General features: G+C 39.9%; 1 protein-coding gene across 1 annotated transcript in view; it reads right to left on the reverse strand.

Moving 5' to 3' along the window:
• Ppp3ca (protein phosphatase 3 catalytic subunit alpha) overlaps window positions 1–14,322 on the reverse strand; it is a 272,769-nt gene that overhangs the window by 24,612 nt on the left and 233,835 nt on the right. The window contains exons 9-10 of the mRNA XM_028760375.1: window positions 9,885–10,010; window positions 7,837–7,911 (exon numbers count right to left, since the gene is read on the reverse strand). Of these exons, the coding sequence (XP_028616208.1) occupies window positions 7,837–7,911; window positions 9,885–10,010 (201 nt within the window). The remainder of the gene's footprint in view (window positions 1–7,836; window positions 7,912–9,884; window positions 10,011–14,322) is intronic.

The following is a 14,322-nucleotide window of genomic DNA, read 5'->3' on the forward strand; positions in this document are numbered from 1 at the left end:
GTGTGCAAACGCTTTCAAACAGCTGGGTCTGGCCCGTTCCCTCACACTGCCTCTCCAGTTCCTGTCAGGGTTCCTCCGTCTCCTTCACTTGGTTGCCTTCTTTTGCTCACCATCTTCCAGAAGCATCAGTTTTAAGGACCAGTTTTAAGGACCTCAAATTTTCTCTTTCTAAGTTTTCCTCCTCTGGAAGCAATCCTGGAGGCCCAGCTCGCCCACAGTGCTCACACCATCGAGTCTGTCATCAGCCCAGATTTCTTGTTTGAAAGCCTTGTTTTTTTCTTTTTTACACTCTGTTGGGCACGTAGAGATAATTTTGCCATTTTCACTACAACATGCAGTGAAGAAAAATCCTCTTCCTCACACTGACTGGTTATGCCTACGTGTCAGGCTTGCCGTGCCTCCGTTTGAACCAACGCAATTAGCTTTCACTTCCAGTGCTACTTAGGCTCAGCTCTGTGAATTCAACAGAACCCGGAACAGTTTGAAATGTTTAGACGTTCTTTTGAATAGCTGCCTTTAAATTGTATTTTAACCTTTGTTTAGACCTAACCACTTCAACGGAGATAATTCACCATGTTCCTAAATTACACCCTTGTCCGGTCCTTATGTGTGTTCATGCATGACTTCAGACCTCAGAGTTCTACCCTCATTATGGTAAGTTGCTTTCAGACTACGCTTGAGTGTAGCCAGAAGGACAACCACACAGCCACCCCAGAGAGCATTGTGTGCTTCTATCTGTTTTACATTTTTACATAAAGACTTGCGACATTCTGGGGCCATACGCCTGGTGCCTACACACAAAACCATGTTTTGATTTCAGCATTGTAAATTAAATACAATAAACAATTAACAAATATTTTATGCCCCCCAAACTGTCAGTTATTACAGGACATATAAATTTCTTACCTATATTGCAAACCAAAAGGCTGTATACAAAAAACGGTAGCTTGGAAATAAAATAGTCAGAGACAAGAGAACAGTTCTGAATGGGCAGTCCCTCAGCATGAAGCAGAGGAGACATCAAGAGTAAAATTTTCAGGCTTAAATAATTCACCACTTGTAGATTCTTAAAGTAAAAAAATACATCTAGATACTGTCAATACTTGCTGAAAATAATCCCTTGACTCTGGTGGTAAAACCTGAGTACTTAGGGTCCCCACATACATTTACACGAGAGTAGTGTCAAATGGTGTCATATACAAAAGGTCAAGCACCTGTCATGGAACATAAGTATAGTTCTGGTAAAAATTCCTATAGCCAAGACCCTTTCAGGGCTTCCCTAGGGTCCACTAAGATGCCACACTGGACTCTCAAGTTCCTAGCTTTACCTTTTACAAATTTTCCTGTGTAACATTTTAAAGCGAGACACAAGATAATCTCACTCTGGGATCTGTAATATTAGACACAATGAATTACCTAGTAGTTCAAAGCCAAGCACATTTCTTTGTACACAGTTGAAATGGCTTCACCGAAGCTTAGGGAAATCTGGTCGGCTCCCATGGCTGACGACTCGCTTGTGGTCAGCATAAGATAGGAAAACATGTGGATAAGAATGGGGGTTCTACGTGTGGCTTTCTCTCTAGCTGAAAGCAGAGACAGAAATCCTAATTTAATATTGTCTTTCCAGGGCAGCCTGGAACTACGCTTGGCTTCAAATACATTCCTATTATTATTCTTTTCATGCTTTCTTATGCTACAGGATTTCAGTTTCACCTCCACCTTTGCTTGTGAGCAAGGCTTGTCAAATATCACAATCTCAAACATAATTAATATTTAAGGGGGAAAAAAAAATGATCTCAGAGTCTATGACTTCGAGACCTAAAAGCAAATCCCAAATGAACGACTGTGCCATGCTCACAAATCTGTCGCTAGCTTTCTGGTGCTCTCTGCCGTTCCAGCTTTCTTCCTTGTGCTAATGAACAAAACAGAGACCTTGGTGGTGAAAACCCTTCATTGCTTTCCCCCTCGTCAGGGTCATTTAAGACTCCTTGTTTAAAGTTTTCTCCATAAATGAAGGAATAGCTACCAACCAAGAGTCATTGACTTGAGCTTCTTCTCAAAAATATCCGGGTGAAAAACAAAGCCTTAATTGAAAGCAGGCTTTTGTTTTATCATCCAAAATCAGGAATGGAAAGGAAACAGGGGCCACAATACATATAAATTAGGGTCTCAGAAGACACTCCTCGGCAGTAAAATTTTCTAAACTTTTCAAGACAACAACACACAGTTTGTGTTTTGCTCTCAACACTGAAAACAGAACAAGACAAGACAAAAAAAAAAAAAAGAAAACAACAATACACCACAGGCCACAGCAATGGGCACAGCAGGCCTTTTTCAGGCGGGCTTGTTGTGAGGCAGAGGCCAAGGAGAGACTCTTGGTGTGGACAGAGGGCTTTCTGTGTGGCTGCACACACCTCAGCTTCTCACAGGATGGAACACTTATAACTTCCTAGAGAAACTGATGCTGAGGCAGGTAAATGGAAACCATCTCTTGCATTGCTCTTTTGTGGGCTTGGAACAAGGTCTCAAGATGTGGCCCAGGCTGGCCTTGAACTCACAATCCTGCTTCAGCTTCTCAAGTGCTGCACTAATGTTTATGGGCAAAAGAATGTGCAAAATCCAGCTTTATAAAATATTCTACTTCATATTTAACAACATATGTATATATACATATGTATTTATATATATATTTTTCTTCATTATCCCGTTTTTTGCTTTTCTGACACATGCCCCTCTCTTTCTAGCTTTCTCTTTCTCTCTAATCATGCTGATTCCAAGGAAGAGACTTAACAAAGCTAACCTTAGGTCTTGGACATCTCAAGTACCAGAGAAGAGGCAAATGCATCAACTAGTCTGTCTTTAAGCTCTTGCTTTACCAGCCATATAATTTTAGGCTTTATACTGACACTTTTCTTTGCTTCCTACGTAAAAACAGGGACAACAATAGTACATCCATCAAAAGGTTGTCTTCATGACTAAAGGCAATAACAACAGCACAACAAACTGTCTAATAACCTTAAAACAAACCATACTTAACAGTTTTCTTGCTGTCCAAAATGATTAAATTAATGAAAGTGTTTATTCCGTGCCAGCAACTTAGAATGATGGATGACACTTTTAAGTGTCAGCTGCTGTCACTTGGCATCATCATCATTAAATAGTAAAGGGAACTTGACAGACCTGGAAGGCAATGAGGGGAATCCCTACTTGCTGAAGGCCTCGCAGACACTTAGAAGTCAAGCGGATATGACAGAAACATGAGCTGCAAGCTCTTATTATTACCTCTGACTTATTAGTTGCCACTGGATATGGGGCAGAATACTGAGAAGGGCTAGAAAAATCACTCATCAAGAAGCAGCTTCCACCTAAAATAAGCAACAGTTAAAGGAAGAGCTTTAATTCAGCTCTTTGATGTCTGTAGCAACCAGACAAGAAGCCTGGCAGAAGCCCAGCGTCATCACAATGACAGGTTCCAAACTGGCAAAGATGGGGTGGGGTGGGGGATAGAACTGCAAGCTTTCCTACAGTTGGGGATGCTGCAAATAAAATAAAATAAACTCAAATATATGCTGCTCTGTCCCAAAGAGATCACAGAATGTCCTGTAAGCTCTTCTCTGAGCATTGCAGCTATCTATGGATTTTAGAGTCATGATAAAATAAATTGCTAGGATTCACCTATCGTCTTTGGCCAGTCCAAAATGGACAGTATTCAGAGTTGAACGTACTTGCCACTAAATGTTTATCTCTGTGTATTGACCCCTTCATGGGGACATTTCTGAGATCCGAGCTAAATTTCAGGCATACTCATAATATGAAATAAGAAGGTAGCATTCAGTTTCATGTGTTTCAGACTCAGGATGCTAAAGATGTTTGATTCTCAAAGAGGACAGACCCTGAAACTACCATCCACCTGAATAAGAGCTGCCCATCTTGTACAGATGCTAGAAGATGTTAGATGTTCTCTATCCATTTAATGTCAATTTCCATATTCCGTTCTGTTCCCACTCTCCATATGGAGACACCAAGGCACAAAGGAGAGGGAAAGTTAAGCATTCTCAGGAAGGAATCAGCTTCTGTCAAGCGAAATCAATTATAAATTGTAGAGCGCTCCTTCCCTTGTGGAATTTAATTTTCCTTGTTTAGTTCTCAATTCTTTCTTTGTTTGCCTGTTTGTGTGTTTCTCTCTCTCTCTCTCTCTCTCTCTCTCTCTCTCTCTCTCTCTCTGTGTGTGTGTGTGTGTGTGTGTGTGTGTGTGTGTACGTGTGGTACATGTATTTGTTAGTGTGTGTGGTTGTGTGCACGTATGTGTGCCACTGAAGGTGAAAGGCAGAGATTAATGTCAGGTGTCTTCCTTGATCTCTCTTCACCTTTATTTTGAGGGTTAGCATCTCTCACAGACCCTGATGCTCAGAGATTAGTGTGTATTGGGTTGCCAATATGCTTCAGTGACTTGCCTTTCTTCACAGCCCCAGAGGTGGCAACGTAGGTATGTGTCACCACCCCTGTCTTTTAAGTGTGTGCTGCGGATCAGATTTTAGGTCTGCATGCTCACGAGTTAGCTTAGCTAACTTTCCAAGCTCCGAGGTGCTTCTGGGAAACTTGAATATTGAGTTGCAAGAGAAACTTGGACCTACAATGCCACCATTTGTTGTGGAGGCCCATCAGCCAGGGAGAACCTTCCCTTATAGCTGCCCTTAACTCTTCTTTCTCCCCCCATAATCGCATCCACAGGAGAAGTGCTGAAACACATCTATTGCCAGAGTATTCTCTATAGTCTAAGGGAAAGAGACGAACAATGTTGTAAAAGGATAAAAAAAGGAGTAGAATAAACAATCAAGAACTACCTGCTAAGCAAGGTATGTTGTGTCCAAGACGCTAAAGACAAACGGCATCTACCTTCTTCAAGTAGCTAGCATTGCTTTTTATTTCTTCTGTTCATCTCCAAACTTGCAAAAATTTATATGGTGAAATCAAGTGCTTTGAATATAAACCAAGCATTTAAAAATGTATTAATGCCGCTTGAAAACGTGAAAGCACGGATCACGTAAGTAAGTTATGTGCATCTAGCAGAAGTGAATTAAATCAATAGATGATGCTGTTCAAAAAGGAAACGGTATCAATTGATATGAAGGTTGACAGTGACGGAGCAGTGAGGGAACATAAAGTTAGGTATCAATTCCACCTGGAAAGACCAGGCTGGGTCCCTGTACCATCCAGGTCAACTCTCTGCATGTGAGTTGGGCAATACTGCATTTGTCTGAAGGACTCACCTTAAATTTTAGTGTTAGGATGTGCTTAGAAAGGGGAAAAATATTCCAAGAATGGCTGAAATTAATTATTTTAAAGCAGAGTGTCTCACAAGCTATCTCTGCATGTAAGAGTCTGAGACAGAATGGGAAACTGGACAGTGAGGCTGTGAAGCCCTGCTGGGTTAGCCTGTGAATCATGGCCACCTGTGACATCTTACAGACCTGATACCGACCAGATGCTCAACAAATCATTTGCTATTGGAATGCATTAGGGAAGCAACTGCAACCGTGTGTTCTCGGTCTACACAAAGCATACTTTATAAATGTTGGCTGATGAACTTGGCTAACATGTCGATTTGTTTACTAGGAAGCTTACCGTATTAATGCTAATTAATATTAATTTTGAAAATATCTGCATTCAGAAGACAATATTCCAAATTATGTTATTTGTTATGGTAATTACTGAAGGAAAGTGGATAAGCCTCCAAAACAAAGCTTTTCTGACTTTCTCCCATCCCTTCTGGCACCTTCTCTCCCAAAGCATCCAGACCAGTGTCTTCATTCCAAAAGGCAAGCCAGAGAACCGGGGATTTCTCTCCCATATAGCGAGCCTTAAAAAGTTCTCCATCCCCTTTGAAGGCATCCAGCAAGCATGCTAAAGGGCTATGGTAAATCTGGACAGACAGGCTCCTTGCCTTCTTTCTCAGCTGATTTCCTTCCATAACACCCCTTTGTCTGGCCACATTGTTGTAAATCTGACCATTATTTATCCAACAAGACCAAGAAAAGAATTAGATACTTGTTCTTAGCTTTCTAGGTGGTTTTCTCTGACAGCTCCTGTGCCACCTAATATTCAGTATCAAATTCTTAGACTTTTCTTTTGTGTACCTTCTTTTTGTTATGTGTGTATCAGCCCGAAGATTTAGAATGGGTGGAAGAGGGCATCATAACTGGCTGACTTTACAATGAAAAAAAGGAAGGTAGGGAAAAGAAACATTGGAATAATTTTTTACTGCTGTTTAAGATTCAGAATCTTTGATTAGCATTCTTTAGTTAGTCCTGGTTGTTTATGAAAATGTTATCTTTTAAGAGGTAATATCACCCATGGAAAAGTTAACCTTAGTACCTGAGGCTATGAAGTGGGAAGCATCTAGAATCTAGACACCAACAAACTGTGAAGTTAGCTACATTTGCTTAGTTAACATCTAAAAATATTTTAAAATTCTTAATAATTACTTTTTTCTTTCTACATCCTCTTTCCTCTCATCCGATTCCCTTGCAATGTGGTGTCTGAAATCAGTTTATGTTAAAAAAAAAAAAGGATACGAGAAGCTATAGAAAAGAAAAAGACTAATGCCATCAGTAAGTTGTGTGCTTAATGGCTATATGTATACACTTAGATAAATTCTATATTCTATATAGTTATTGATATCATATATGTATATATATATTCTATATTTTATACTATTGAAATGAGTACATGGGCAATAGATACTTTGTGCTTTTAGCTGTTATCAGAGTTAATACAATAAAATACTAAATTATGCCATCCAAACACTAACTTTTATAAGGGCCACCATCTCCTGTTTTATTAAAGAACTGTTCAATGGCTCTTCATTTAAATTAATCAAAGTATCTACTTTAATCTTGATCTCTCTTCTTTATTCACCATGTCTTATTCCATTGACACGATCTGTTTACACACCCATTTCTCTATGAAGACTCTGCTTTCTTCAAGGCACTGAGGAATCCCGAGTACACAGGGCAAGGTACACTAATATGTATGAAGAAAGTTTACTCTAGTGTGCTCCACTCTTGGGCGTCTTTGTCTCTTCCATGCATTTCAGATGCTTCGCCAGGACTCACAGTCACCTTCCCTTTCACTTTTAACCTCATAGACCTCTCTGCCTTTGGAGAAAGCCTAGTGTTTGAAGGTAACTGAATTATCCTAGAGAATCTCAAAAATAAGTTAAAGACTCTCATGAATTCATCTTTATATATTAAAACACAAAATGTATTAACAGTTGAAGTTATCAATAGTGCTTAAAAAATGAAAATTGTAAAGACATGGGGGCAGCTAACGGAAATGACAGATTAAAGCAGAGGACACTATTAGAGAGAGCAGACCTAAGGGCACACAGCAGGGGGCGCTGTTAGAGAGAGCAGACCTAAGGGCACACAGCAGGAGGCGCTGTTAGAGAGAGCAGACCTAAGGGCACACATGAAATGCCTTCGTTTACCACACACTTCAAGATAAATGATAGGAGAGAATGTTAGAAAATACAAGGTTGCCTTTTCTTTTCTTTTTCTTTTTTTTTAAGGAGGTAAAAATATATCAAATAGCCATGTGGGTACCTGAAAGATGGTTATTAAAATGGTTTACATTTCAACAACAGTTTGAAAGTAATGGGGCAAGCCTCTCATGGTTTTATTTGTGACATTTTCTTACCTCACACAAAATGCTTTCATGTTCACCATTATGATTTCAACATAAACTGAAGTCTTAAAAATTGATGACTGGGGTTAGCATGGAAGCTCCTAAGTGATGACAGGGCAGATGGTATGAGTGCAAAGCTTAACGTCTTACCGTCAAATCCATCTTCTTCCGACCCCAGTTCATCATCTGAGCAGATGTTGAGGACATTTACCAGCATCTCGGTCACTGCAGCCAGACATGGAAGAAAGGAAAGACAAGTCCCGGTTTCCAGCTATAATTTACGGTTCTGTCAACGCTCATCAGCAACTGGTGCATGTCTCAGATAAAGTCATTTCCATGCTTCTCCCCCTGTCCAGAGCATATGGATCTATGTCTTCCTTTATGCGTCCTAAGAGATGACGTGCTGTCCGATCCCATGTAGGCTTTTAAAAATTAAATTATTATTTCCTCCTTATGAAATCCTCTGCTTACTAAATATAGGTCAAAGAATGTGTGTGTAGGAGGGACCAACAAACGCTGGGTGAGAGTGCTCGTAAATCTACAAGGGAGAAGAGAACTGTCTTGAATTTTTGTACTTATTTCCGCAATGATGCTGCCTGGTGTAGATTAGATTACAGACTTCTGCTCAGCAGAGACCGAGAGAATGCCAGGTCCCTTTCAGTTAATTTGTCTAATCCTCCATAGACTCCAGCTCAGTGACAGGTGAGTAGCTGTGTATTTAATAAAAACTGCTGGTAGATGAGCTAATGCATTTGAAGTAGATTTGGGAATATTGATTTCTTAGAAGTAAATATGTTGGCAGAAATATTACTAAATTTGATTTCCAAAAAAGGCTTTAAGATACTTTGAGATGAACCAGTAGTAAAGTTAAATAGATGGTAATAGGTTTGGTTTACATAGCAGTATGCTGCCTTCCTTCCTTGCAATGTGGATGTTATTACATTTAATATTTCATGAAATTTGGTTGGGTTTTATCAAGCAGGTAATGATATGCCCACAATTTTCAAGGTTACCCAGCATTTTAAGAAATGTTCTTTAGAAACCAAAGACACATGGAGAGAAACGCCAGATGTGTAGATGCTAATCTGGAGTTTAATTATCAAAGCTGAATTATGTTTTACAATATATCATTGATTTCTTTTATAAAATATGGTCAAACTTTGAATATTAACAGAAACCTCCCACATAAAGGGTGGTCAGGATCCAGACTGTTTCAGTATCCATAGCAGGCAACAGTTGAGCCTGTCTGCATACTGAGAATGACCAGTGTAGGAACCTGGAGCATGGAGTCCCATGGGCTGGGACACTGTAATAAGGCACCTGTGACTTATTTGGACATAAGGGAAAACTTTTCCACTGAGAACCCAGTACTTCCCTTGTGGAATCATTATCAGATACTTAAATAAATAAATAAATAAATAATTCTCCATAAGTCTTGTAGACTCTCAAATACCACATAGCTTTTCTCTAAAACTCTGCATAGACCTGACTTTCTTACGTGCATGCAAACTTATCTTCACACAGGGTCACTCAAGGCAGACTACACGAGGAATGAGCCAACCTGTCAGCTAGGCCAGGGGCTCCTGGCTTTTGCATATTTACCTATATCTATCAATCACTAGATTTTTTTTCCCCTGTAGTTTAGGTTAAGGAATAAAATCCAGACAATGGGGGAAGAAAGAGGGGATGGTAGGAAGAGAGGAGTGGGGGAAGAGATGGAAAAGCCCAATTCTGAAAAATGTTCTGTTTTTAATAACTGTGAGTCTGTTGCTTTATATGTTATCCTTCAGCATGTTGTGGGCACAAAGCATTGCCTACAATCATGACTACTCATAAGAGAAACACAAGGAAAACATGGATATCCTAATTTGTGATAATAAAACATGACTTTGGGATTATAGGACCAGAGTAAGAAAGAAAGATCTGAGCCCTGATAGCACTTTATTTCTAATGTTTTAGAGAGGAACATTGTTCAACTGGGACTGTGTTCCTTCTGGATTTTCCTTGTTTGCTCTGAATCTACTCACTGCATCAGGTCACCAGACATGAGGCATGCTGTCCCATCCTTCCTCTCATAGAACAGAGTGTGAATGTTACTGGTTAGATCATACCACTTCTGTCCAAATGTTCTTGATAACAGGTCTCTGTTGACTTCCCAGGACGTCTTATTAAGAACAGCTCAGGACTTTACAGCATACCTTTCTCCCCAACAAATGGCAGCGACCAGGTGAAAACATCCATGAAATTTGGGAGCCAGTATGGATGGGGGGAGCAGTTGAACTGCCTGATATTCATCACATTGTTCTCGTACTTCAACACTGCAGCTAAAACAAAACAGTACAAGAGGACACCCATTAGTACATACCTCTGTATTTACACACGGTCAAGAAGGACAGCACTCAGCACACGTCTCTGTTCTTACACATGTGTAGTGGATCAGGCAAATTTCAACTACTCAAATTAAGATCCAAATGGTGAATACAAATAGCCTCATCAGCCCCGATTTCCTGATTTATGGACCCAAACCTTACTCCTTAGAGGATGTTACTTCAAGTGCAATGTGTGTTGAGTGGTAATCTGAAATGACATTATCATTTGGAAAATATTTTTGTAATGTAGTTAGGCAATTATCAGGAATCAGATCAAAAGCCTCCTGTAGCCAGGAACATTCTAGTCTTCCTTACTCCCTGATAAGAAAAAGGTGGCAATGCTAAGTTGGTCTGGCATAATTTAGTAAGCTCTCCAGATACTGAATTCTCTCTGTGTCTCTCTATCTCTGTCTCTGTCTCTCTCAAAACAAACAAACAAACAAACCAAACTCTTTCCCCCAGTAACAATCACAATTGTTACATTAATCAGTATGAATTGCATATTTTTTAAAATTAAAAACAGGAAGATATTTGGATTTAACACCACATAAAAAAACAGAGCGCTGACTCTAGCCTCCACTTTGGAATACGCTGTAGTAGCCAAGGCCTCCTGAAGCAAAGCTGCCTGCTTCTCCGCCCTGTGTGATATATGTGGGCTAGATGGACTCTCACATGACTCTTACACCTAACTACATACGGAAACCCATGTGCAAATCCTGGTCAACCCATACAGGATGAGTAAAGGGCTCTGTGAGTACTTTCAGGGACAGTTGAGCCATGTGTTTCAGCGGAGACTCCTAGCTTACTGATTGACAGCATTATCTTATGGGACAGACTGAGGTTGAACTTACACCTGCTTTTTCTACTCAGCTGACCTTAAGACATAGAACAAATATATTTCCCCTAAATGAAAGCCCTTCAATAAGGATGGTGTCTCATTTCCAACCTGCCTGATTTACACAAGACTCCATTCTTACTATCCATCCCCAGCATGATGAGTATTGGTGGTGTGTAACGAGTAGATCCTGAGTGATGTAAAACAGGCTATTTACACTGACTAGTTTAATATGCAGAAAGTTGTTTTATTATGTTGTACTTTTGGGCTGACTTTTTATATAGGGGATATATTATAGCAGGTGATGGTGTTGACAGATAATAGAACAAAAGCCATTAATATCTATGCCTTGGTTGAGTTTGGACTTTCACAGAAATGCAGAGCCTCTTGTACGACGCTGTCTTTGACATAACAATGTTTTCAAAACTAATCCTTCATCTGGAATGTTGTTTTCTGTCTCTGAAATCCAAGCCCTCCCCACAGTGCAGGGAAGTCCAAATACTATCAGCTCAGTGAATCCCTTTCTGATTTCCTTTGATAGACAGATTATCCTCCTTCCTTGAATTCTAAAAGCCTTTGGCTTGCACACAGACGCCATATTTGTTAGGGAACTTATGCCTATGATTATGGTTATGCCACATATATGTATTGTCTTTTAACTTCTCTCCCTGTTTTAAAGGACAGGTATCATAAAACAGGCTGTAGGTTTTTTTTGTGTCTCTCATTCCATTTTACTCAGACTAGATCTGAGAGGCTGACACAGATTCCTTCTACAGTATTCTTTCAAGAAAATGGTCCCTCATCCTGTTGATCTCTTTCACTTGTTGATTTCACCCTGTGTATCCTGGATCTGGATGCATACCAGATAACCACTGTCTCTGAAATTGTTTCTCAAGTCGGATATTAATCTTTTAGGTAGGCTTGATCAGTGTCTGAGTCCAGGAAAGATACATCTTTTTTTCTTTTTTCTTTTTTGGTTTTTCGAGACAGCGTTTCTCTGTGTAGCCCTGGCTATCCTGGAACTCACTCTGTAGACCAGGCTGGCCTCGAACTCAGAAATCTGCCTGCCTCTGCCTCCCAAGTGCTGGGATTAAAGGTGTGCGCCACCACCACCCTGCAAGACACTTCTTTTTTTATGTTGTGATTTGCCTACTCTAGGTATTAAGTTGCATTCTATATACATCAATGCATTTAGCAATTGGCAGTTACCTCATGTTTGTGTTCAATAAGGCCTTTGCCTTGAATTCTAAACCTAGTTGACTAATACGGCCCCAGAAAACATAGAATCAGGCACTTTGGAAACACAGATGGTACAGTTAGCTCAGATAGCAAAGCAGAAAAAATTCTTTTCTTCTGATAGAATTCTGAATCCTACATATATTTCTGGAAATTGTGTTTGGCATTGTTCTATTATTTATGCAACATGCCATTTGGCAAAACAAAACATAAAAACATAAAAAACCTTGACAAATTACTGCATCAGTGTTTCTGATCTTCAGGACAAGGTATTGCTAGTGTGTGACATTAACTATCTGAGCAAAAGATTCATGCTAATGATTTTTTAGAATTTGTTACCATTGCATTTGTTTTTATATCTTCAAAAACAGTCTTTTAAGGCTCAAACCTGTCTTTTCAGAGTAGTTGCTCCTCTATTGCTTCCCCACCCCAACTTTTTATTAACATCTGCTTGGTGGTTTCATAGGAGAAAAGAAAGGAAGAGTGGCTGGCCTTTGCTAGACACGGATGTCGCCAGGCCTGCATGCAAAGGTCTGATAAGAAGGAAAAGTGTGTCCATACTGAATACGAGCCAACTTCCCTTTCTTGCCATCAGTCTCTAAACAACTAAGTACAGCAACCTCTCATAGAACACTGCCATTGTATACTGCGTTCTGAGTGATGAGAGATTTAAGGTAAGCGTGCACGGTGCCATTTTATGCAAGGTCTTTGATCATCTGTGGATTGTGGTATTCTCAGAAGGTCTTAGGATCTATTCCTAGGTACTACCCAGGTATAATTATATTGCGATTAACACTGCCCTGGATAGAGAACAGGGAGAAGCTTTCTATAGTATTTTACTTGATCCCCAAAAGAAATCTGAGAAGGTGTGTGTGTGTGTGTGTGTGTGTGTGTGTGTGTGTGTGTGTCTGTAACTGCAGACAGAGCAACTGTAGCAAGGAAATGGAGAAACCTGCTCAGATCACGCAACGTGAAACTAACACATCTCACCCCCTTTCTTCTCCTGACAGGAAACCCACTCCTTTTCCACTGTTCCCTGCTGTCCTTCATAAATTATACATGCACGGATGCTAGTCCTAGCTGTGATACTAATTTAACTTTGGATGTGGTATTCATATTTAAAGATGGTCCAACTTTTGCCAAAGTACATGGTGCAGTGAAATGGGATGCAAACTCACAATCGGAGGATGCTCTGGTGAGTGACTTGAGGAGAAGCTGTGTTCTGCAGACCAGTGTGGTAAATGGGAGTTGTTTCAACACGGGGTTACCACAGCTTACTTCAGTACCTCCTGAAGAAGCTAATACAGCTTATTTTGTTTATTTACCATGGGAAGATGCTTTTCTACAGTAGGAGTAGCTCTACTCACTCTCTAGGCACAGTAGGGCACTCGATTTGGACTTTTACACACAGAATCACAATGCGTTTAAAGTGTCCTCATGATTTGAGAATGAGCATAGAGGTGAGGTGAGTTAATCAACTACACTTTCATGCCAGTAAATGCCTACTTTGGCCGAAATACAAATCATCTAGCTAGTTATATACACTTACCATAATGACACAAAGCATTCAATGTCTATCAAACTTTGGAGAGACTCCTTTTCTTTCTATATTACTCTCTGTATACTCAAGGAGAAGCCTGGAAGGCCATGTGCCTAGACAGCGAGTAGTATATTATATAAATAATTACTTAGGACACTCAGGGCCACATAAAGTCCCTAGATTAGGGCTGAATTTCCTTACCTGAACATGTGAGTTTACCTAGACCAGTGGCTCTCAACCTTCCTAATGCTACAACCTTTAAATACACAGTGCTTCATGCTGTGATGACCCCCAACATGAAATTATTCTGTTGCTACTTTATAACTATAACTTTGCTACTGTTATGCATCATAATATAAATATCAAATATGCATGATACCCAATATGTGAACCCTCCGGGGGTCAGGGGGTTGAGAACTCCTGATCTAGAAGCTTTATATGACCTCTTTCTCATTTGAGTGGTGGTAACAGAAAACCTCATTATTAATATGATGAGTGAGCAAAGTTCTCAGTAATTTTTTAGGCAATTACTAACTGGACTTTTGCTTACTCTTCTTTTTGCAGAAGAAGAAGAAGGAGGAGGAGGAGGAGGAGGAGGAGGATGAGGAGAAGAAGAAGAAGAAGAAGAAGAAGAAGAAGAAGAAGAAGAAGAAGAA

Source organism: Grammomys surdaster, unplaced genomic scaffold (genome assembly GCF_004785775.1).
Source record: "Grammomys surdaster isolate TR1022 unplaced genomic scaffold, NIH_TR_1.0 126531, whole genome shotgun sequence".
Classification (NCBI taxonomy): domain Eukaryota; kingdom Metazoa; phylum Chordata; class Mammalia; order Rodentia; family Muridae; genus Grammomys; species Grammomys surdaster.